The sequence below is a fragment of the Dendrobates tinctorius genome, unplaced genomic scaffold, assembly GCF_039654945.1.
Source record: "Dendrobates tinctorius isolate UK_male_01 unplaced genomic scaffold, ASM3965494v1 ptg000043l, whole genome shotgun sequence".
NCBI classification, from domain to species: Eukaryota; Metazoa; Chordata; class Amphibia; order Anura; family Dendrobatidae; genus Dendrobates; species Dendrobates tinctorius.
The window spans coordinates 6,190,343-6,214,453 of record NW_027361711.1 but is presented as its reverse complement, the minus strand read 5'-3'; the positions used below and the strand labels follow the sequence as shown (position 1 = coordinate 6,214,453).

Sequence of the window (24,111 nt, the reverse complement as noted above, 5' to 3'; positions counted from 1 at the left end):
CCCATGATGAGTTTTCTCATCCACATCTCGTCTCTGTAGACGTCCATCTTCTCCGGTCTTCTGCAGCAAATCTCCACACGATGTCCTTAAAGATGGAAGTGTCATTATAATGCTCCTAAATACAAATATCTGCAATACAGTGTATACTGTCGCCTCACACTATTCCCCTCTAGCATCCCACCTGTTCACCATACTGTCTCCTCATATATTTACCCCCTCAATCTCTATACTGTCTGCTCACACATATCCCTGACTCCCCATACTGTGTCCACTTACATTAACCCATTCGCTCCCCATACTGTCTGCACCAATCCCCCATACTGTTTCCTCATACATACTCTATTTTGTGTCCTCAAATCTCCCCACACATTAAGTACCCCCATCCCCACTCCAAACCCCCCCACACATTAAATAACCCCCCATCCCCACTCCAAATCCCCCCACACATTAAATAACCATCTCCACTCCAAATACCCCCACTCATTAACGCCCCCACACATTAACCCAATCCCCACTCATTAACCCCCATCACATTAAATAACCCCCATCTCCACTCCAAATCCCCCCACACATTAACCCCATGGCATCCCCACTCATTAACCCCCACACACATTAACCCCCATCCCCACTCTAAATACCCCCACACATTAACCGCCATCCCCTCTACAAATCCCCCCCATCTCCACTCATTAACTTCCCCTCATCTCCCATCTTCGGTGGGTCTTCAGCTCCACAGAGGAGCACACTTACCACCAGTGTTTGCTTTGGGCGCCGGGGAGTGACGTCAGCAGCGTGATCACATGACCTGATCACGCTGCTGACGTCGCTCTGGCCCGGCGGTCAGAGCTTCATTTGTACTGGCGTCTGTATAGACGCCAGTATAATTGTTCCCTGGGAGCCGGCACGCGCTCCTTCTCTGCGCCAGCTGTCAGCTTGACAGCTGACACAGAGAACCGCCGACTCCCAGGCCGGGGGGGCGGCAGAACGCAGCCGCCAAGGAGGACACTGCGGACCGCTGCATTAGGCGGCCCGACTGCGCCTCCCTGCTGGCTGCGCCCGGGGCAACTGCCCCGGCTGCCCCCCCCCCCCCCCTTAATACGCCCCTGTATAGAGAGAGAGAGAGAGAGAGATATATCTCCAACAATGTAGACCAGCTCACTCCTGTGAACCACCTGGAATCTCAGCTGACCTGGTTAACTCCGTTGTGCCCGGATCTGGATGTAGGAGTCCATCCATACAAATGTGAACAACGACAAAGCAAAGTCCAGCAATAACGTGAGCAATCCAGGATGCTGTTTAAAAAATTTTTTCTTTTTATTCATAAATCCATTAAAATGCAATGGTCCAAGCAGTTCAAAACAGCAATAACGCAGGAAAGTCGTGCAGATAGGACTACGCGTTTCAGCGGTAGAACCCGCCTTCTTCATGGTCCAGAATCTAATCTGCTTTCCAAACATGGAACCTTATATACATCCCACTCCCATCAGGGTAATTATAAACATATGTGAGAGACTTAAAAACATGTGCTATAAAAGCAGATCAAACATATAAACTATCCACATATTGATCAGTATACAACATGCATAAAGATTATAAGGAAAGAATTCAACATATTGGAGAAAAGTACATTAGGAATGTCCGATATCCTGACTAAGATTTAAGGCCCTGTGCACACGGTGCAGACTCCGTGCAGTTCCGCAGCAGATTTGGCCCTGCAGAACCGCAGCAGAAAAGCAACAGAACAGCACGTGATGCACAGTACCATTTAAGGCTATGTAAAACAAAAAAGGCTGTGCACATGCTGCAGATTTTTCTGCGCAGATCTGGTGCAGAATAAAAGAAGCAGCATATCGCTTCTCCTGTGCGGCTCTGCTGCAGCTCTCCACCTGCTGCATTATAGAAATCTGCAGGCGGAAACTGCAGGGGAAATCCGCACCAAATCTGCGACAAATCTGCAGGCAAAACGCAGATCATCTTACCTAAAGATCTAGCAAAATCTAAGCGGAAAATTCCACAGCAGAATCGGCACCGTGTGCACATAGCCCCAGTGGTACAAAAACATAGAACAATAATATTAACCAGCATTATATAATACAAATATATCAATAGTGCATAATGATATCCAGGCGGTTATTAAAGCCCTGTGGCATGCGAGTCCCCAACTCAAATATCCACCTACTTTCTCTTGCAAGCACTTTATGAAAATCTCCCCCTCTCAATGGTTTTTTTACATGCTCTATGCCCATAAAGGAGAAACCACGTAAATCTCCATTATGTTTTTTTGAAAAATGTCGGGATACTACTGATGCACCAACCATAGGCAGATTACTAGCGTCTGACAGGTGTTTGCGGATTCTAGTTTTAAGGGGGTTCATCGTGCAACCTACATATTGCATACGGCATATATTGCAATTAATTAGATACACTACATTCTCCGTATTACAGTTTATAAAAGAACAAACATTAAACTGTTTTTTATTGGAGATAGATGTAAATATTTTAGATTTATTAGCAAAACCGCAGCACTTACAGATATTGGCACCGCATTTAAAAAATCCTGTTGTTTTTAACCAATTGCTAGGGGAAATTTTATCCGGATCTTTGAACATGCTGGGTGATAATAATGTAGCTAAAGTCGGGGCTCTTCTTGCCACAAAGGCAATATCATTATTTTCCACAATATTTTTCAAAATATTCTGAGATAACAAGGGAAGATATTTTTGATGATTTTAACAATAGAATTAAGCTGAGGACTATAATTGGTACTGAAAACCACCCTAGATTTTTTAGAGTCAAACTGTCTTTTTTTTTTTTTCTCAGTAGATTCCAACAGCTTAACCCTATCCATGCCTGCTACCATTTTCCTGGCTCTGTCCAAGGACCAATTAGGATACCCCCTTTTTTTTTTTTTAAATTATTACAGGTCATTTCAATTCCTTCCTCCAATTTGTCACTAGATGTAGTATTCCTTTTTAGTCTAATAAGCTCCCCCACAGGAATATTCTGAATGACATGTTTGGGATGATTAGAGGAAGCCATTAAAATACTATTGCATGCAATGGATTTTTTTATAGGGAGATATCAGAACCCCATCATTGTCCAGATCTGCAGTCAGTTTCAAGTCCAAGAAGTTAATTGATACCTCATGACCACTACTAGTAAATTTTAGATTGAAATCATTCAAATCCAAATAAGAAAAGAAACTTTTTGCAGACAAGAGACTACCCCTCCAGACAAATATCAGATCATCAATAAATCTCCCCAGCCAAACAATATTATCCTTGTATGGGTTATCAATATTAACCCCTTCACCCCCAAGGGTGGTTTGCACGTTAATGACCGGGCCAATTTTTACAATTCTGACCACTGTACCTTTATGAGGTCATATCTCTGGAACGCTTCCATGGATCCCGGTGATTCTGACATTGTTTTCTCGTGACATATTGTACTTCATTTTAGTGGTAAAATTTCATTCAAATAACTTGCGTTTATTTGTGAGAAAAACGGAAATTTGGCGAAAATTTCGCAATTTTCCAACTTTGAATTTTTTTGCCCTTAAATCACAGAGATACGGCACACAAAAAACTTGATAACTAACATTTCCCACATGTTTACTTTACATCAGCACAATTTTGGAACCAAAATTTTTTTTTTTGTTAGGAAGTTATAAGGGTTAAAAGTTGACCAGCGATTTCTCATTTTTACAACACCATTTTATTTTTAGGACCACATCACATTTGAAGCCACTTTGAGGGGTCTATATGATAGAAAATACCCAAAAGTGACACCATTCTAAAAACTGCACCCCTTAAGGTGCTCAAAACCACATTCAAGAAGTTTATTAACCCTTTAGGTGCATCACAGGAATTTTTTTGAATATTTAAAAAAAAAATGAACATCTAACTTTTTTTCATAAAAAAAATACTTCAGGTTCAATTTTTTTTTTATTTTACCAAGGGTAACGGGAGAAATTGAACTGCAAAAGTTATTGTGCAATTTGTCCTGAGTACGCAGATACCTGATATGTGGGGGGGAACGACTGTTTCGGCGCATGGCAGAGCTCAGAATGGAAGGAGCGCCGTTTGACTTTTTCAATGCAAAATTGGCTGGAATTCAGATTGGACGCCATGTCACGTTTGGAGAGTCCCTGATGTACCTAAACAGTGGAAACCCCCTACAAGTGACCCCATTTTGGAAACTAGACCCCCCCCAAGGAACTTATCTAGATATGTGGTGAGAACTTTGAACCCACAAGGGCTTTACAGAAGTTTATAACGTACAGCGGTACAATTAAAAAATCACATTTTTTCCACAAAAACGATCTTTTCACCCCAATTTTTATTTTCCCAAGGGTAACAGGACCCTAAAAGTTATTGTGCAATTTGTCCTGAGTACGCTGATACCCCACATGTGGGGGTAAACCACTATTTGGGCGCATGGCAGAGCTCGGAAGGGAAGCAGCGCCATTTGACGTTTTTGGCTGGAATTGAGATCGGACACCATGTCGCGTTTGGAAAACCCCTGATGTACTAAAACTGTGGAAACCCCCCACAAATGACACCATTTTGGAAACTAGACCCCCTAAGGAACTTATCTAGATGTGTGGTGAGCACTTTGACCCCCCCCCCCAGTGCGTCACAGAAGTTTACAACGCCCGGGCGTGAAAATAAAAAATTTGTATTTTTTTTCCACATACATGATCTTTTAGTCACCATTTTTTTTTATTTTCCCAAGGGTACCAGGAGAAATTGGACCCCAAAAGTTGTTGTCCAATTTGTCCTGAGTATGCTGATACCCCATACGTGGGAGAAAACTACTGTATGGGCACACGTCGGGGCTCGGAAGGGAAGTAGTGACGTTTTGGAATGCAGACTTTGATGGAATGGTCTGCGGGTGTCATGTTGCCTTTGGAGAGCCCCTAATGTACCTAAACAGTGGAAACCCCCCACAAATGACACCATTTTGTAAACTAGACCCCCTAAGGAACTTATCTAGATGTGTGGTGAGCGCTTTGAACCCCCAAGGGCTTCACAGAAGTTTATAATGCCCGGGCATGAAAATAAAAAAATCGTATTTTTTTCCACAAACATGATCAATTAGTCCCCAATTTTTTCATTTTCCCAAGGGTAACAGGAGAAATTGGACCCCCAAAAGTTGTTGTCCAATTTGTCCTGAGTACGCTGACACCCCATATGTGGGAGAAAACTACTGTATGGACACACGTCGGGGCTCGGAAGGGAAGCAGTGACGTTTTGGAATGCAGACTTTGATGGAATGGTCTGCGGGTGTCATGTGCGTTTGGAGAGCCCCTGATGTACCTAAACTATTGAAACTCCCCACAAGTGACCCCATTTTGGACAATAGACACCCCCCACGGAACTTATCTAGATGTGTGGTGAGCACTTTGAACCCCCAAGTGCTTCACAGAAGTTTATAACACACGGACGTGAAAATAAAAAAATCATTTTCCACAAAAATGATATTTTTGCCCCCAATTTTTTATTTTCCTAAGGGTAACAGGAGAAATTGGACCCCAAAAATTGTTTTGCAATTTGTCCTGAGTAGGCTGATACCCTACATGTGGGGGTAAAACACTGTTTGGGCGCATAGCAGAGCTTGGAAGGGAAGGAGCACCATTTGACTTTTTCAACTCAGAATTGGCTGGAATTGAGATCAGACGCCATGTTGCATTTGGAGAGCCCCTGATGTGCCCAAACAGTGGAAACCCCCAATTCTAACTCCAACCCGAACCCCAACACGCCCCTAACCCTAATGGAAAAATGGAAATAAATACATTTTTTTTATTTTATTATTTTTCCCTAACTAAGGGTGTGATAACGGGGGGTTTGATTTACTATTTATGGCGGTTTTTATGTTTGGCAGCTGTCGCACGCTAAAAGACGCTTTTTATTGTAAAAATAGTTTTTGCATCACCACATATTGAGAGCTATAATTTTTCCGTATTTTGACCCACCGAGTCATGTCAGGCCTCATTTTTATCGGTACCATTTTCGGGCACGTGGAATTTTTTGATCGCTTTTTATTCTGATTTTTGGGACGCAGAATGAACAAAAACCAGCGTTTCATGAATTTCTTTTGGGGGGGGGTGCGTTTACACCGTTCCGCGTGCGGTAAAATTGATAAAGCTGTTTTATTCTTCGGGTCAGTACGGTTACAGCGATACCTCATTTAGGTCTTTTTTTATGTTTTTGTCGGTTTTATGCAATGAAAACTATTTTATATAAAAAATAATTATTTTTGCATCGCTTTATTCTGCGAGCTATAACTTTTTTATTTTTTCGCTGATGACGCGGTGTGGTGGCTCGTTTTTTGCGGGACAAGATGATGTTTTCAGCGGTACCATGGATATTTATATGCGTCTTTTTGTTCGCGCGTTATTACACTTTTTGTTTGGCGGTATGATAATAAATCATTATTTTTTGCTTCGTTTTTTATTATTTTTTAAGGGGTTCGCTAAAGGGGTTAACTAATGGGACAGTTTTATAGGGTGGGTCGTTACGGATGCGGCGATACCTAATATGTGTACTTTTATTGTATTTTTATTTCCAAAAAATGGGTTTATTGGGGGAATATTTTTTTTTTTTCTAATATATTTGGCGATTTTTTTTTTTTTTTTTTATTACTTTTACACTTTTTTTTATTTTTTTTTTTTTTTTTTTTTTTTTTTTACTTTATTAAATAGTCCCAGGTGGGACATCACTGTCACATCACAGATCACTGTGACAGATCAGCGATCTGACACAGGCACTGCAGAAGGCTTCCTCATGCCTGCGCTTTGCAGGCACTGAGGAAGCCAGCTTCCGAAGGCCCCCGAAGGCCCCCGTCGCCATCTTGGATTCGGGGGCCTGGAGGAAAGGAGCCCCCCGCAGCAGCGCTGCACATTGCGCTGCCGTGGGGGGCTCAGGGAAGCACGGAGGGAGCCCCCTCCCTGCCGATGCTTCCCTTTAACCCCCGGTACACCGCGATCGTGTTTGATCTCGGTGTGCAAGGGGTTAACGTGTCGGGGGCGGTCCGTGACTGCCCCTGACACATTGTGCCGGGTATCAGCTGTGATAATCAGCTGACACCCGGCCGCAATCAGCGGCGCTCACCACGTGGGCGCCGCTGATCGCGGTAGACGTACTATCCTGTCCATGGTCATACGGGCCCGGGTACCGTGGACGGGGTAGTACGTCGGATGTCAGGAAGGGGTTAAAGATATAATTTTCTTCCCACACAGACATAACCAGGTTAGCTAGGGAAGGTGAAAACTTAGCGCCCATGCTCACACCCTGTGTCTGGAGGAAATATCTCTCATCAAACACAAAATAGTTGTGGCTTAAAAGAAATTGAATTGAGGAGACAATAAACCTCTGAATGGAATCCTCATAATTACTGTATCTGGACAAATAATATGTGATGCATCGTAACGCGACGTGATGGGGGATAGAAGGATATAACCCGACCACATCGCAAGATAACCACACATAATCAGATTGCCAATGAAATTTTTCCATAATCTGTATTATACTTTTGTAATCTTTAAGATGACTTGGTGTTAATGGCACTAAAGGTTGAAGATAAAAATCAACCCACTCCCCTAGTTTCTCACTAAATGATCCGATCCCAGACACGATAGGTCTGAGAGGGGGAGGAAAAACCTCTTTATGAACTTTAGGGAGTGAGTGGTATATTGGGACAATCGGTGTTTCACAAAAAATAAATTTTTTAATTCTGTCTGAAATAGCACCCATACTAATTCCCACCTGTAATAGATGTAATAATTCAGAGTTACATTCAATATAGGTGCTACTGTTTTCTAAATCCAGCAAGTTCATTTTCTTATATAAACCAGCATTGAGAGCCACAATAGCGCCCCCCCTTGTCTGCCTGGACAACAAGGAGATCGCCATTAGCCCTCAATTCATCAATTGCCCTATGTTCAGAAATACTCAGATTAAATTTAACCTCTTGATGTTCTACTTGATTATAAAGAGACACAAGCTCACTTTCAATTGTTTCCTGAAAAAAATCAAGGAAAGGAGGTCTCGATTTTAGTGGGTAGAACATGGGATTACGAGTCTGAAACCTGTCATTTAGATTAACCCTATCCTCCAACTCTGTCTCCCCCTCTAGTTGTCTTAAATTAGAGACAGCTACCTGTTCACTAAAATGAATACAGTTATTATCAGATGATATACTGACAGATGATAAATCATTATACACATGAGTATTGTCCTCATTATAATGAACTTTAAGGGTCAAATTACGTGCAAATCTATTGATATCAACAATAGTGTCAAACTGAATTTTTTAACTGGAGAAAAACCTAGTCCTTTAGACAAGAGTCCAATCTGTGAGTCTGTCAAAATGTAACTGGAAAGATTGAATACAGGAATCTCCATTAACGGCGCTTGCGAAACGTCATATGAAAACCTTTTGGACTTGTGTTTCCTCCCTCCCCTCTTGCATATTCGTTTTTTGGCAAGGCACCTTCTTCTTGAAAGTTCCTTTATTGGTGTTTTTTGCCACCAGTCTGAATACTGGCTACTGAAGCAACTGAGGAGTCTGTTAATTCATCCGATGTTTCCCCAAAAGAGGTATCATAATTGGCCGTAGAATTAAAAGATACTTTAGGTTTCTTATACCAGGACTTATGTTTTCTCAGAATAGAGGGAGGATTACTAGCCCAATTATATATTTTGTCATTCTTGTAATCATCAAGATCTCTCTGAAATTTTCTTTTCTTTATAGCTATAATAGAATGCTCCCTTCTTTTTAAATTATTATACATGCGGTCCTGGAATTTAGTGATGGTATCTGAAGTCTCCAGATTTTTAACAGAATTTTTGATAAGCTCAATTTCGTTATTAATTTTAACAAGTTCCTTATCCTCCTCCTCTAATCAGTTTAAGTGAACACTCACTCAGAATAATGTCCCAGTTTTTTTGAAAGTCCGCTCCATAAGCAGTGGTGGATTGTTTTTTCAGTCTGAGACCACGCGGTATCATTTTCCTCTCCAAATAACCGTTAAGAGAGTTGTGGTCCCACCAAAGCTTTTGCTCCTTACGTAAGGATTGCTCCTCGTCTGCAAAAAGTTTCTTTTCTTATTTGGATTTGAATGATCTCAATCTAAAATTTACTAGTAGTGGTCATGAGGTATCAATTAACTTCTTGGATTTGAAACTGACCGCAGATCTGGACAATGATGGGGTTCTGATATCTCTCTATAAAAAATCCATTGCATGCAATAGTATTTTAATGGCTTCCTCTAATCACCCCAAACATGTCATTCAGAATATTCCTGTGGGGGAGCTTATTAGACTAAAAAGGAATACTACATCTAGTGACAAATTGGAGGAAGGAATTGAAATGACCTGTAATAATTTAAAAAAAAAAAGGGGGTATCCTAATTGGTCCTTGGACAGAGCCAGGAAAATGGTAGCAGGCATGGATAGGGTTAAGCTGTTGGAATCTACTGAGAAAAAAAGACAGTTTGACTCTAAAAAATCTAGGGTGGTTTTCAGTACCAATTATAGTCCTCAGTTTAATTCTATTGTTAAAATCATCAAAAAATATCTTCCCTTGTTATCTCAGAATATTTTGAAGAATATTGTGGAAAATAATGATATTGCCTTTGTGGCAAGAAGAGCCCCGACTTTAGCTACATTATTATCACCCAGCATGTTCAAAGATCCGGATAAAATTTCCCCTAGCAATTGGTTAAAAACAACAGGATTTTTTAAATGCGGTGCCAATATCTGTAAGTGCTGCGGTTTTGCTAATAAACCTAAAATATTTACATCTATCTCCAATAAAAAACAGTTTAATGTTTGTTATTTTATAAACTGTAATACGGAGAATGTAGTGTATCTAATTAATTGCAATATATGCCGTATGCAATATGTAGGTTGCACGATGAACCCCCTTAAAACTAGAATCCGCAAACACCTGTCAGACGCTAGTAATCTGCCTATGGTTGGTGCATCAGTAGTATCCCGACATTTTTCAAAAAAACATAATGGGGATTTACGCGGTTTCTCCTTTATGGGCATAGAGCATGTAAAAAAACCATTGAGAGGGGGAGATTTTCATAAAAAAGTGCTTGCAAGAGAAAGTAGGTGGATATTTGAGTTGGGGACTCGCATGCCACAGGGCTTTAATAACCGCCTGGATATCATTATGCACTATTGATATATTTGTATTATATAATGCTGGTTAATATTATTGTTCTATGTTTTTGTACCACTGGGGCTATGTGCACACGGTGCCGATTCTGCTGTGGAATTTTCCGCGTAGATTTTGCTAAATCTTTAGGTAAGATGATCTGCGTTTTGCCTGCAGATTTAGTGCAGATTTTTGTGCGGATTTCCCCTGCAGTTTCCGCCTGCAGATTTCTATAATGGAGCAGGTGGAGAGCTGCAGCAGAGCCGCACAGGAGAAGCGATATGCTGCTTCTTTTATTCTGCACCAGATCTGCGCAGAAAAATCTGCAGCATGTGCACAGCCTTTTTTGTTTTACATAGCCTTAAATGGTACTGTGCATCACGTGCTGTTCTGTTGCTTTTCTGCTGCGGTTCTGCAGGGCCAAATCTGCTGCGGAACTGCACGGAGTCTGCACCGTGTGCACAGGGCCTTAAATCTTAGTCAGGTTATCGGACATTCCTAATGTACTTTTCTCCAATATGTTGAATTCTTTCCTTATAATCTTTATGCATGTTGTATACTGATCAATATGTGGATAGTTTATATGTTTGTTCTGCTTTTATAGCACATGTTTTTAAGTCTCTCACATATGTTTATAATTACCCTGATGGGAGTGGGATGTATATAAGGTTCCATGTTTGGAAAGCAGATTAGATTCTGGACCGTGAAGAAGGCGGGTTCTACCGCTGAAACGCGTAGTCCTATCTGCACGACTTTCCTGCATTATTGCTGTTTTGAACTGCTTGGACCATTGCATTTTAATGGATTTATGAATAAAAAGAAACATTTTTTTAACAGCATCCTGGATTGCTCACGTTATTGCTGGACTTTGCTTTGTCGTGTGTGTGTGTGTGTGTATGTATGTATGTATATATATATAGTCATGGCCAAAAGTATTGACACCCCTGAAATTCTGTCAGATAATTTTCAGTTTCTTCCTGAAAATGATTGCAAACACAAATTCTTTGGTATTATTATCTTCATTTAATTTGTCTTAAATGAAAAAACACAAAAGAGAATGAAGCAAAAAGCAAAACATTGATCATTTCACACAAAACTCCAAAAATGGGCCGGACAAAAGTATTGGCACCCTCAGCCTAATACTTGGTTGCACAACCTTTAGCCAAAATAACTGCGACCAACCGCTTCCGGTAACCATCAATGAGTTTCTTACAATGCTCTGCTGGAATTTTAGACCATTCTTCTTTGGCAAACTACTCCAGGTCCCTGATATTTGAAGGGTGCCTTCTCCAAAGTGCCATTTTTAGATCTCTCCACAGGTGTTCTATGGGATTCAGGTCTGGACTCATTGCTGGCCACCATAGAAGTCTCCAGTGCTTTCTCTCAAACCATTTTCTAGTGCTTTTTGAAGTGTGTTTTGGGTTATTGTCCTGCTGGAAGACCCATGACCTCTGAGGTAGACCCAGCTTTCTCACACTGGGCCCTAAATTATGCTGCAACATTTGTTGGTAGTCTTCTGACTTCATAATGCCATGCACACGGTCAAGCAGTCCAGTGCCAGAGGCAGCAAAGCAACCCCAAAACATCAGGGAACCTCCGCCATGTTTAACTGTAGGGACCGTGTACTTTTCTTTGAGTGCCTCTTTTTTCTCCTGTAAACTCTATGTTGATGCTTTTGCCCTAAAAGCTCTACTTTTGTCTCATCTGACCAGAGAACATTCTTCCAAAATGTTTTAGGCTTTTTCAGGTAAGTTTTGGCAAACTCCAGCCTGGCTTTTTTATGTCTCGGGGTAAGAAGTGGAGTCTTCCTGGGTCTCCTACCATACAGTCCCTTTTCATTCAGATGCCGACGGATAGTACGGGTTGACACTGTTGTACCCTCGGACTGCAGGGCAGCTTGAACTTGTTTGGATATTAGTCGAGGTTCTTTATCCAACATCCGCACAATCTTGCGTTGAAATCTCTTGTCAATTTTTCTTTTCCGTCCACATCTAGGGAGGTTAGCCACAGTGCCATGGGCTTTAAACTTCTTGATGACACTGCGCACGGTAGACACAGGAACATTCAGGTCTTTGGAGATGGACTTGTAGCCTTGAGATTGCTCATGCTTCCTCACAATTTGGTTTCTCAAGTCCTCAGACAGTTCTTTGGTCTTCTTTCTTTTCTCCATGCTCAATGTGGTACACACAAGGACACAGGACAGAGGTTGAGTCAACTTTAATCCATGTCAACTGGCTGCAAGTGTGATTTAGTTATTGCCAACACCTGTTAGGTGCCACAGGTAAGTTACAGGTGCTGTTAATTACACAAATTAGAGAAGCATCACATGATTTTTCGCACAGTGCCAATACTTTTGTCCACCCTCTTTATGTTTGGTGTGGAATTATATCCAATTTGGCTTTAGGACAATTCTTTTTGTGTTTTTTCATTTAAGACAAATTAAATGAAGATAATAATACCAAAGAATTTGTGTTTGCAATCATTTTCAGGAAGAAACTGAGTATTATCTGACAGAATTGCAGGGGTGTCAATACTTTTGGCCATGACTGTATGTATGTGTGTATGTATGTGTGTATGTGTATATATATATATATATATATATATATATATATATATATATATATATATATAATATAATATTCACACAATATAGATTGTTGCTGGCTGTATACACTATAGAGACTGCTGCAGGCTGTATACCAAATAGACATGCTCACACATACACTGCACCAAATCTGCTGCTGTGTGAAGACATCAGTGACGCAGAGCTGTCTCATTCACACAGCAGAGGCTTTGTCACAGAACAGATTACATCAGTGACTGGCATCCCCTGTGCATATTAGAAGCTGCAGACCCCCATCAATGGCCATCACACAGTCTGTTCTCACTGCTGGCAGCAGCCGAGCCCCATCCCTGCCAGCATCCTGGGACACTGAGGTTAGGAATCACTGATGAGTGAGTTATGTATTGTAATCATGGAGTGGCCCAGAATACAGGACGATTTTCCCTCCTCACTAGAGTTTCACTTTCCATAGACCAATGTTCAGCGTGTCTGGGGGAGGAGCAGCTGGGTGGTCTGCTCTCTGCAGTGAGGCTGCTAGAGGGGGAGGATTTGTTACTGTGTGATGAGGGCTTCATGTGGACGGGGAGAGGGCCTGTTGCTATGGAGGGTGGGGTTGTTGCTGTAGAGTAGGAGGAAACTACCAGTTCTCATTTCAGTGCCAGAACACCCCCCCCCCCCCCCCCCCCCCTTGGACATTCTGCTCAGAAGCAAGAGAGTGATATCTAGAAAACCCTGCAAACTGGTGAAAGAAGGTAAATTACTTATTGTCACCATTCTGCAGTCCAGATATGTAATGAGGTTATGTGAAAAGCCCGGACAACCCCTTTAAGGATTATGGAGGCCACTGTGCTCTTAGGAATCTTGAGTATTGCAGAAATTTTGCTACCTAGGCCAGACCTGTGCTTTGCCACAATTCTGTCAGTATTTGCAGAAGATTTTTCAGCTGCAAATACTGAACCTGTAAAAACACTCGGCTCCAAAAACTAAAGGTTGGAACGTAGCCCAATACTTTGTTTTTTCCAGCTAAAGCAAAACCTGATTAGATCTCAATTTTCCTGCACCTATAAAGATGATGCTGCAACCAAAGTCAAACCATTGGCATTCACTAGTATGAGTCAGGTTCCAACCTGTATTCACCCAGCGCCAAAGATTGTTCCAGTTTGCTGCTTTGATGATGCTATACCAACTGGTAATCATTTTAAGCTCCTCGGCCAGTTCCTTTGACCACATGATTCTCATTTGGTCTGACATGCACTGTGAGGTGTTAAATAGACAGGTGTGTGCCTTTACATCAAGTCCTATCAGTTTAAACACAGCTGGACTCCAATGAAGAAGTAGAACCATCTCAAGGAGGATCACAAGGAAATGGACAGCATGTGACTTAAATGAGTGTCTAAGCAAAGGGTCTGAATACGTATGACCATGTGATATTTCAGTTTTTCTTTTTTAATTTGCAAAATTTCTACTTTTTTTTTTTTTCAGTAAAGATGGGGTGCAGAGTGTGTGCGTGTGCGTGTGTGCATGTGTGCGTGTGTGCGTGTTTTTATTAATAAGGATGAAATCTGCAGACATGCTGCAGATTTAAACCTGAAACACATTGCTTAACTTTCCTTTCAGGTTTAAGTCTGCAGATTTCACCCTTATTAATGAATGGAACAAATGCATCAAACGCATGTATTTTATGCTGCATTTTTCCTGCCAAGACATCAGTATTTGCAGCAGATTTTTATGCTGCAAATACTAAACCTGTAAAAACACTCGGTTCCAAAAACTAAAGGTGTGAATGTAGCCCAATACTTTGTTTTTGTTTTTTTTTCCAGCTAAAGCAAAACCTGATTAGATCTCAATTTTCCTGCACCTATAAAGATGATGCTGCAACCAAAGTCAAACCATTGGCATTCACTAGTATGAGTCAGGTTCCAACCTGTATTCACCCAGCGCCAAAGATTGTTCCAGTTTGCTGCTTTGATGATGATGCTATACCAACTGGTAATCATTTTAAGTAGATTTACCCCATTACCCTTGAATATTGTTTATTTTTTATCTTTTTTAATATTTTGTAAAGGCAGTAAATCGTGCATTGCACTGCGGAATGCATTGCATTATCTGAACATATGAAAGCTTATTTCCTTCACTGTTGTCATTGCCATTTTTCTAATTGACATGTTTGTTTTTACAATAAATTTGGTTAGTAAAGATACGTCCATTTGTATAACATGCATTTCTTGGCTAGTTGTGAACATAATGGTGGGAATTACGGTATCTTGAAAGTTTGAGCCTACATTCCCACGATGATTATTTGGCAAGCTTTGAAAGAAGTTGTCCACTACTTGGACAACTTCTCATATCCCTCCCTGGTGCCGTTCCCTCAGTCTCTGCACTAGTTCTCCCGGGACTTCTGTGCTGTTGTGACACCGGTGCTCAATCAACGCTGGTGTTGCTGTCTCCGCCTTCAGTCAAATCCAACCTGAAGAGTAAAGTCTGTGTTGCACCGGATCCCTGACTACCTCTTCATGTTTGTTTTGTCCAAAGGTGGAAACAGTGACTCCAGCGCTGCTTGGGCGCTGGCATCGCATATCGCATCACATGAGAACCCCGGGGAGAGTGGGTGCATGCACCCTGAGAAGGCGCCAGCACGGTAGGGAGTATAGGCTTTATTATTTTCTTGGGGCCAAATGTTTTGATCACGAAGGGGTTGTCCTAGTAGTGGACAACCCCTTTAATGTTGCAGTATTTCTGCACTTAAAAACTACATGTAACCAGTCTTTGGTATGTTATGTTTCTTTTATATTTTCTGTTAAGTTACGTGTGTTTTAATAAGGATGCATATGCATTTTTGTTTTTTACTGTCACCCATGACAGCACTGACGAGAGAGGGGATCTATGCTTCAAGGACAGGAAACCTTCAAGATAAAAAGGGGGGTACCTCTCTCCACATCAGCTGGTTTCCTGTCCTTGATGGGGAACCTTTGGTATAGAGGACTGTGATGAATAAAAGGTTTTTTCCAGTTCACCAATCCTCACAGCACCATGGAAGACTTCCTTTTTATCCTCATTGTGACAGGAATCAATGAGAGATTTAAAAGGACCCTCCCTTCTCCATCCTTCAGTGTTTTTCTGTCCCACTGAGGATGGGAATGACGAGGGAGCTCCTATCCCAGGCTGTAGCGGTCAGATCAGTGAGGATCGAGGGACCCAGCCTTTCCCTCCCGCTACAAGAGATCTGCGGCCCACAACCTCCGATGGGGGGGCCCTCGGCCTACCTCAGTGCAGTACTGCTCCTGAGTTGCAAGCCGTTTCCCTCTACTGGCGGATCTTGACTCGGACATCTGCCTCCTGGGTGCGGCAGATCAGTGAGGATCAAGGGACCCAGCCTTTCCCTCCCGCTACAAGAGATCTGCGGCCCACAACCTCCGATGGGGGTCCCTCAGCCTACCTCAGTGCAGTACTGCTCCTGAGTTGCAAGCCGTTTCCCTCTACTGGCGGATCTTGACTCGGACATCTGCCTCCTGGGTGCTGCAAAGCCCTGTGGGCGCACTTCCGGCAAGCTATCTATGCAGGCGGCATGGTGATGTCATCACTGTGTGCCGGACAGAGCATTTCCGGGTGGTCGGCGTGTGCTCCAGCATTTGTTCCACAGCGAGTCTGGATCCAGTGAAGACCGCTGGGTATCGTATAAATAGGGTCAGTTTGTGTGTGTGCGTGTGTGTGTGTGTGTGTGTGTGTGGGCTGCCCTACTGTAATCTAGGACTGCACATCTCTAATCCTACATGGAGGATCCTACTAAGGCGGACAGTAGCTTGGAACAAAGTCAGGGGCATGTGAGTAAACTTACAAAGCAACAACCACTTTAGCCCTTATCCTACACTTAGTACATACCATGTGTTTCTATGTGTATTCTTGGGGGAACACCCGTACCGGCATCCCTAAAGGAGGACAAGAAGTCAGGGAAAATTAAAGTGTGCCATATGTAACGCCAAACTACCGGAAAGCTGGCAGAAGCACCTGTTTGAGCCCTGCACTTCGAAAATAATCAGAGGAACAGACTTCTTTGCTGTCTGACATGACGTCTGTACTAAGAGTAAGTCGAGGCATACATCTCTGGGATAGTGTACCTTCATACCTCAGTCAGAACCCCCCAGGGGTCCTGTAAAAGACCAAGAGAAGCGGAAGTGTCCTCTGATGTTGACTGAATCTGACCAGGAGGAGGGTGAAGTTTTTGCTGACCCACCAGAAGGAGGAAAGAGGTACCTCTCTTCCTCTGAGGACACAGACTAACTCCTCCGGGCAGTGCGAGACACTATGCAGTCGGAGGAAACGCCAAAATCCCTCTCCGTACAGGACGAGATGTTTTGGGGTTTACATTCTCCGAGAAGTAGTGTTCCCGGTCAACACCCTCATTAGATTGATGATCATGGAGGAATGGGAGGAAGCGGAGAAAAGACTGGTCATTCTAGGAGACTTCAAGCTCTGCCTACCCTTTGAGCCAGAGGACATCAAAGCCTGAGAAGACATCCCCAAGGTAGACACTCCAGTAGCCAAGGTGGCAAAGAGTATTTCCATCCCGTTTTGAGGATTCGTCCAGTTTAAAAGAGCCCATGGATCGGAAAGCAGACGGTCTCCTGAAAAGGACCTGGGAAACCTCGGCAGCCATAATTCGAGCCAACATCGCAGCAAACTCGGTGGCTCGGTCCATGCACCAATGGGTCGACGACTTAGAGGAACATTTAAGACTCCCAGGGACATCATCCTAAAATCCCTTCCCCTCTTAAAGCTGGTGACTGGCTTTATGGCTGACGCATCGGCAGTCTGTACGATTCGCAGCCAGGAATGGGTCCTTGTCCAATGCTCGCAAAGGGGTTCTCAGAGGAGAAACCAAAGAGGTACCAGCCCTTTCCTAGGCCCAACCTAGCCAGAAATCAGGCTATAAGGGGAAAGGGAAAATGGGCAGAGGGAGCTACCCCAAGGGGAAGGTAAGAGTAGAAACTCCATCTTTGATTCAGGCTCAGGAAGAAAGTGACTCCAGAAGAGTACTGGGATGCCTAGGACACTTCCTTAGGGGGCTGGCAGGAAATCTATCAAAATCCTATGGCTTCTTGAGTTTCCAGCAGCTACAGAATAGAATTCACTCATTCATACCCCAGAAGGTTCATAATAATGAACCTCCAGTCAGCCGCCTCCCCCCGTGTGAACAGTTGTCCAAAATCTACTAAAGATTGGAGCAGTAGTCCCAGTTCCCAAACAAAGGTGCAAGGGCCATTACTTCAGCCTCTTCTCAGTAATTAAACCCTCAGGAGAGAGCAGGACAATAATAAACCTCAAGCCCTTAAACCATTGGCTCAAATACAAGAAGTTCAAGATGGAATCTATCAGAACTATGATTCCCTTATAGACCGGAACATGATGAAGTGTACCCTAGATTTGAAAAACGCATCCTATCACATTCCGATTCATGCTTCTTACCAAAGTTTAAGATTTGCTCTGAGGACCCAGGGGAGAGTCCATCACTACAAATTCTGATGTCTTCCTTTTGGCCTAACCTCAGCACCCAGGATATTCGCCAAGCTCGTGGTGGAGGAGGTTGTCTACCTAAGGAGATAGGACATCATCATAATCCCGTATCTAGACTACTTCCTGATAATGGCCTGTTCAGAGGAACAGCTCAGGGACCATTGCCACATCTCAATCGCCACGCTTCAGAAGCTGGCATGGATCATAAACTTGGAGAAGTCGAACCTAGTTCCAGAAACCAGGAAGAAATTCCTGGGGGTCATACTAGACTCCCGATCGAGAACATCTTTCTTTCCACAAGAGAAACAGCACAACATGGTAGAAAGAATCCACCAGTTTGCCGTAAGTTACTGTTCCCTCAGAGAAGCAATGAAAATCTTGGGACTAATGACATCTTGTATCCCCTGCATGCTGTGGAGTCAGTTCCACTCTCGGGAGCTTCAAAGCACAGTTTTGTCCACATGGGACAGACGTCAGCGGTCTCTGGACAAGGTGATGCCTCTATCTCTCCCTGTGAAGGAATCCTTACGGTGGTGGATCACCCAACAGAACCTCCAGACAAGAGTTCCATGGATTCTCTTCCCATGTGTTATCGTCACCACAGACTCGGCTGGGCTGTGGCAGTCATGTGGAAGGGAAGTACTTCCAAGGAGGATGGAGTCCAGAGATGAGATCCAGATCCTCAAATTTCAGGGAGTTGTATGCGGTCTGCAAGGTCCTACTTCAGGTCCAGTCGATAATCAGGGGCAGGCACATAAAAATCCTGTCCGACAACATGACGGCAGTGACATTCATTCGTCATCAAGTGGGACCAAAACATCTCACATTACAGCAACTGGCTCAAGAGATCTTCAAATGGTCAGAGAGCAGGACTGTTGCTTATCTCTGCAGTACACCTAGAGGGATCCAGAAACCAGGTGGCAGACTTCTTGAGCAGGCAGAAGTTATCACCCACAGAGTGGGAACTGAATGAGGTAGTGTTCAGTATGCTGTCATCTGTGGAGATCTGTTTGCAGCCAGAAAGAATGCGGAGATCAGATTTTTCTCCCTAAATCCCTGACCGTTCAGCAGGAGTCGACGCACTGTCCCAACCATGGGGAGAGGGATTATCCTATGCATTTCCCCCTCTTCCTGATTCCGAAGGTACTCGGGAAGGTGCAGGAAGAAATGGCATGCATCGTCTTAGTGGTTCCCCTTCTGACCAAAGAGGAGCTGGTTCCCCTTACTGAGGAAGATGATGGAAGACGACCCCATCCTCCTTCCAAGCAGGAAGGATCTTCTACACCAGGGTCCAGTGCTTCAACACCAACCTAGACAGTCTTCAACTTTCACCATGGATCCTAAAAGGCAGGTCCTAAAGTCAAAAGGATTGTCCGATGAAGTGATTTCTACCCTTCAAGCGAGCAGAAAACCGGTGACTTCTGCCATATACAACAAGATTTGGAAATGCTTTTGCATGTATTGCAAAGAGTCATCAGTGGCTACATCTTGCCCGGACATCCCCAAAATCCTGGACTTCCTACAGTCAGGTTTCAAGAAGGGCCTTAGACAAAGCACTCTGAGGATGCAGATCTCAGCCCTTAGTGTATTCTTTGACTTTCCCATATCCACCCATCCTTGGATAGCTAATTTTGCTTAGGCCATACTGAGGCTGAAGCCTTCTGTAAGGAAATTGGTCCCTCCTTGGGATCTGAACATAGTGCTAAACATTCGATCCAGCTGATACGGACATTAGTAGACTGTAGTTTAAAACTGCCTTCCTGGTAACGATCACATCTGCAAAGAGAAAAGGGGAGCTGCAAGCCCTATCAATTCGAGACCCATATTTGCAGGTGTTTGAGGATCGACTGGTCCTGAGGCTTGACCCAGCTTCTCTCGCCAAGGTCGTATGAACTTCAAATATGAATCAGGAAGTTGTTCTTCCCTCCTTCTGCCAGCACCCTAGAAACTTGAAGGAACAGTCCTTCCATTGCCTAGATGTTCGAGAAACCGTTCTTAAATGCTAAGAGCTGGAGACAGGACACAAATCAGTTTGTGCAATATGGGGGTTCAAATAGATGTAAAAAGGTGGACAAATCCACAGTGGTTAGGTGGATAAGATCCACTATTAGTCTAGCCTATGACGCTCAGGGAAGATCTCCCCCGGATACACTGGGGGCCCATTCAAATGGGGCTATAGCTACTTCATGGGCAGAAAAGGGGGTGAGGGCTTCAGTGGATCAAATCTGTAGAGCTGCTACCTGGTCTAGTCTAAGTACCTTCTCGAAGCATTATAAACTAGTCAGTCTCAGGGCAACTTGCCTTCAGTAGGATGATTTCATGCAGTTGTCCCACCCTAAAATTATACATACTTTGGTATTCTCCATCGTGCTGTCAGGATTGGTGAACTGGAAAATGGAAACTAGACCTACCGGTAATTGTTTTTCCAGGAACCCATCCTGACACAATTGCTAATTCCCTCCCTACTGAGACAGTGCTATAGTAATGTGAAGTAACGTTTGCATAAAGAATGTCTAATTTTTTATTTTTTTTTGTTTCATCCATCCAGATGTGGTACTTTGAAAAGACACTGAAGGGTGGAGATGGGAGGGTCATTTTAAATCTCTTGTTGATTCCTGTCCTAATGAGGATAAGAAGGACGTCCTCGATGGTGCTGTCAGGATGGGTTCCTGGAAATACATTTACCGGTAGGTCTAATTTCCGTTTTCTTCAGCCCTAGTCCAGTCTGTTCCTGGCAGGGCATAATTGTCCTCCTCGAGCAAGCATGAACGGAGCACCTGCGTTTGCACATAAGCTGGTGCGTGAGTGGGGCACTTTCACACAGACTGCTACCAGATGGCCATGCGTCTCAGCACTGCGCATGTCCAGGTGCAGAACGCTATCTGGGAAATTGTGCCCTGATGATGCGTGCTGGTGAAAAAGGAAGCAAATCCCTGGTACCGTTGACCCGCAACGCAGCAGCTGCACAGCTTGCGGCTGGGCAAGTACTGGCATAGGAAACTGTCTGGGCTTCCGGGGGTCTGGACGAGGCATTCATGAGCTGTAGCTTGTCACCCATTTTAAATGGGGTCTAGCCTCAGTAAGAGCGCTTTGGCTCTGGTTTTCCTTTCCGTGTATGATGGAGGTACAACAGCAGGGGAAGAAGTTCCAGTAAGGCCAGCCAGTGGTGCAGAGTGAGTCGTGAGTCCACATCTCCAGAGAGGAACAGTCTTGTAACTTTGTCCAGCCTCTGAATTGGGTACCCTTTAGTAAATTGGTGAGTGATCCTTGTGAATGTTGACAAGCTGACCTTTAACAAGCCTTGTTAATGGGGCCTTTTCCTTGTTTGTTGCTAGGAAAGGCTTAAAGTCAACGTAAAACTTTGTAAGAGCCCGGCTGGACCAAAGGCTTGACGTACTTAAATGTAGGCTTCAGGACAGAAGCTGGACCTTGGACCCTTGGGCTAAGTTAGCCGCAGCACAGAGCCTCATGATTGGACTTCGGAGTTTATCATATGCAAGCGACTTTTTCCTCATTTTTATGGTAGACTAACGCTTTTTTACATTGTTGTCCAGTATATTTAGTCCACTTAATACAGCACATTGGCCCTATGAAAGTCTTCTCTCCAGCTGTGCCTAATTAGTTGGCTCTTTCAGGTGGGGATCGTCTGACAATTAAGATTTACCACCCAAGGTGAAGGTTTACCTAAAGGGGGTTTTACACATAGCGATATCGCTAAAGCATTACCGACTTGGTGACGTAGCAGCGATATGTGTGATACTTAACAGCTGGAGAGCCGGTCGGAGGTATTGCAGCTCCATTTCTTGTCGGGCACTTCCTGTGGCGCCGACGAGTGACGTGTGGAGGCGGGTGGGAGGACGTCAGGATCGTCGCGTCTGAAAGGTAAGTATCGTCCGCTGTATCGCTGCTGCATCGCTGTGAGATCTGCCTGTGTGGCAGCTCACTAGCGATCATTTAGCGATGCACCAGCGATCCTGACCGGGTCGTATCGTGGTCGGGATCACTGGTGCATCGCTAAATGTAAAAGGGCATTAAGTGTGATTACTCTTTTAAACTGAAATCTGAGTTGTTTCGTAGCGCTTCACGGTGCCTGGTAGCGCTTCTCATATTGCATAGTGTCACAGAGGGCCTCATAGTGTCGCAGAGGGAAGGTACATAAATAACTGGTTATGGTCTGATGCAACCAAGTTCAGCCACTGTTCAAGTCAAGATTACCAAATATAGGGGTAGCATTCATAGTCAATGAAGGTTAGGTCCAAAAAAGTGCAGTTTTTATGTTCCTCCTCCAAGTTGCACAGACGTCATAAAATTTCTAGCCTTCTCCAAGCACTGACTAAACAGGACAGACCCTGACTATTCATATACATCTGAGCTAACCACAGCTTGGTCAAACAAAACAGCATTTATCCAGGGCAACCACTGATACTCACAGTTCCCCCGCCCGCCCTGTGCAGACACTGCTCAATTGGAGTCCCTGGCCTGTCTGAGCTCCAAGACACATCCAGTCTTCTCTGCTTTCCAGCAGTCTGTCTAAGGCGAACACCTGGCCTGCTCATGTGTAGAGCTTCCTAGGCACCTTAAGACCTGTTCGACTATAATTTAACCAAGTCCTACCTGGGTTTGCTACAACCTGAAGGGGCTGTACGGATTCCTGAGTTAGATAATTTTATAATTGAGTCTATAAGACCAGCTATTAAACCTCTGCTTCCAGGTGGCGATTTAGTAGTCTAGGAGTTAAAGTATGTGTACAAAACAGTATCATGGGGTGCATTAAAAGAGGACTGGATACACATGATGTGAGCATTATACTACCTCTGTACAAATCCCTGGTTAGACCTCACATGGAGTACTGTGTACAGTTTTGGGCATCGGTGCTCAGGAAGGATATTATGGAACTAGAGCGAGTACAAAGGAGTGCAACAAAATTTAATAAAGGGGATGGTGGAACTACAATACTCAGATTAGCAAAATTAGAATTATTTAGTCTAGAAAAAAAGATGACTGAGTGGCGATCTAAGTACATAAGAAGATAATACAAATATCTCTCCGAGGATCTGTTTATACCAAGGAAGGTGACTGTCACAAGGGGACATTCTCTGCATCTGGAGGAGAGAAGGTTTCTCCACCAACATAGAAGAGGATTCTTTACTGTTAGGGCAGTGAGAATCTGGAATTCCTTGCCTGAGGAGGTGGTGATGGCGAACTCAGTCGAGGGGTTCAAGAGAGGCCTGGATGTCTTCCTGCAGAATAACAATATTTTCATCTTAAAGTGATTAGGTTCTTTGGAAGGACGTAGATCTGGGGATTTATTCTGACGGAATATAGGCTGAACTTCCGGAAGTTTCATAGGGATTGGCATCGATTGGGCACCGGAGGAGATGGAAAGTGCAGTGGATCCCTCTTATAAGGAGGGATGACCACAGAAGAAGCGCTTGTCTGAAGCATCCCATCATGGAGGATCCCAGTGGACAGCAGCAGCCTGCCTGCCTTTACAGAAGCAGGAGCATTCACCAGTGTCTGAGCCTGGTCAGCAGCATGGGCTCACTAAAAGGAGCAGCCGCTCAAGTGTCAGGAGTGGCAGACGTATGTACCCTTGATTTGACAGCAGGTGGTGAGTGATCTACGAGAATTGTCACCTTTGTTGTTAATAGGGGCCATTTTCTGCTTAAATCTCTAGGGGCCTAGGAAGGCTAGCGCTAAAAGGAAGAATGAGTGTGCCCTTTTTAAAACCTCGTTGGCAGTTCAGTGGCAGAAAGACCTCTGCTCTGACTGCATACAAAAAACAATACGGAAAGAGACTCCTGATTTTGCCATGAGCCTTAGGGCCATAATCAGGGCGGAGGTGCAAGGTTCCCTAAAGACATTGTTAA

General features: G+C 43.7%; 1 protein-coding gene across 2 annotated transcripts in view; it reads left to right on the top strand.

Moving 5' to 3' along the window:
* Window positions 1-24,111, top strand: part of PARPBP (PARP1 binding protein) — a 115,422-nt gene that overhangs the window by 85,272 nt on the left and 6,039 nt on the right. The window contains exon 10 of one of the 2 annotated variants that reach the window (XM_073575167.1): window positions 14,551-14,719. In XM_073575167.1, coding sequence (XP_073431268.1) covers window positions 14,551-14,719 — 169 coding nt within the window. Of the gene's footprint in view, window positions 1-13,753; window positions 13,970-14,550; window positions 14,720-24,111 lie in introns of those variants that run through there. The other variant, XM_073575166.1, reaches the window with a different exon arrangement.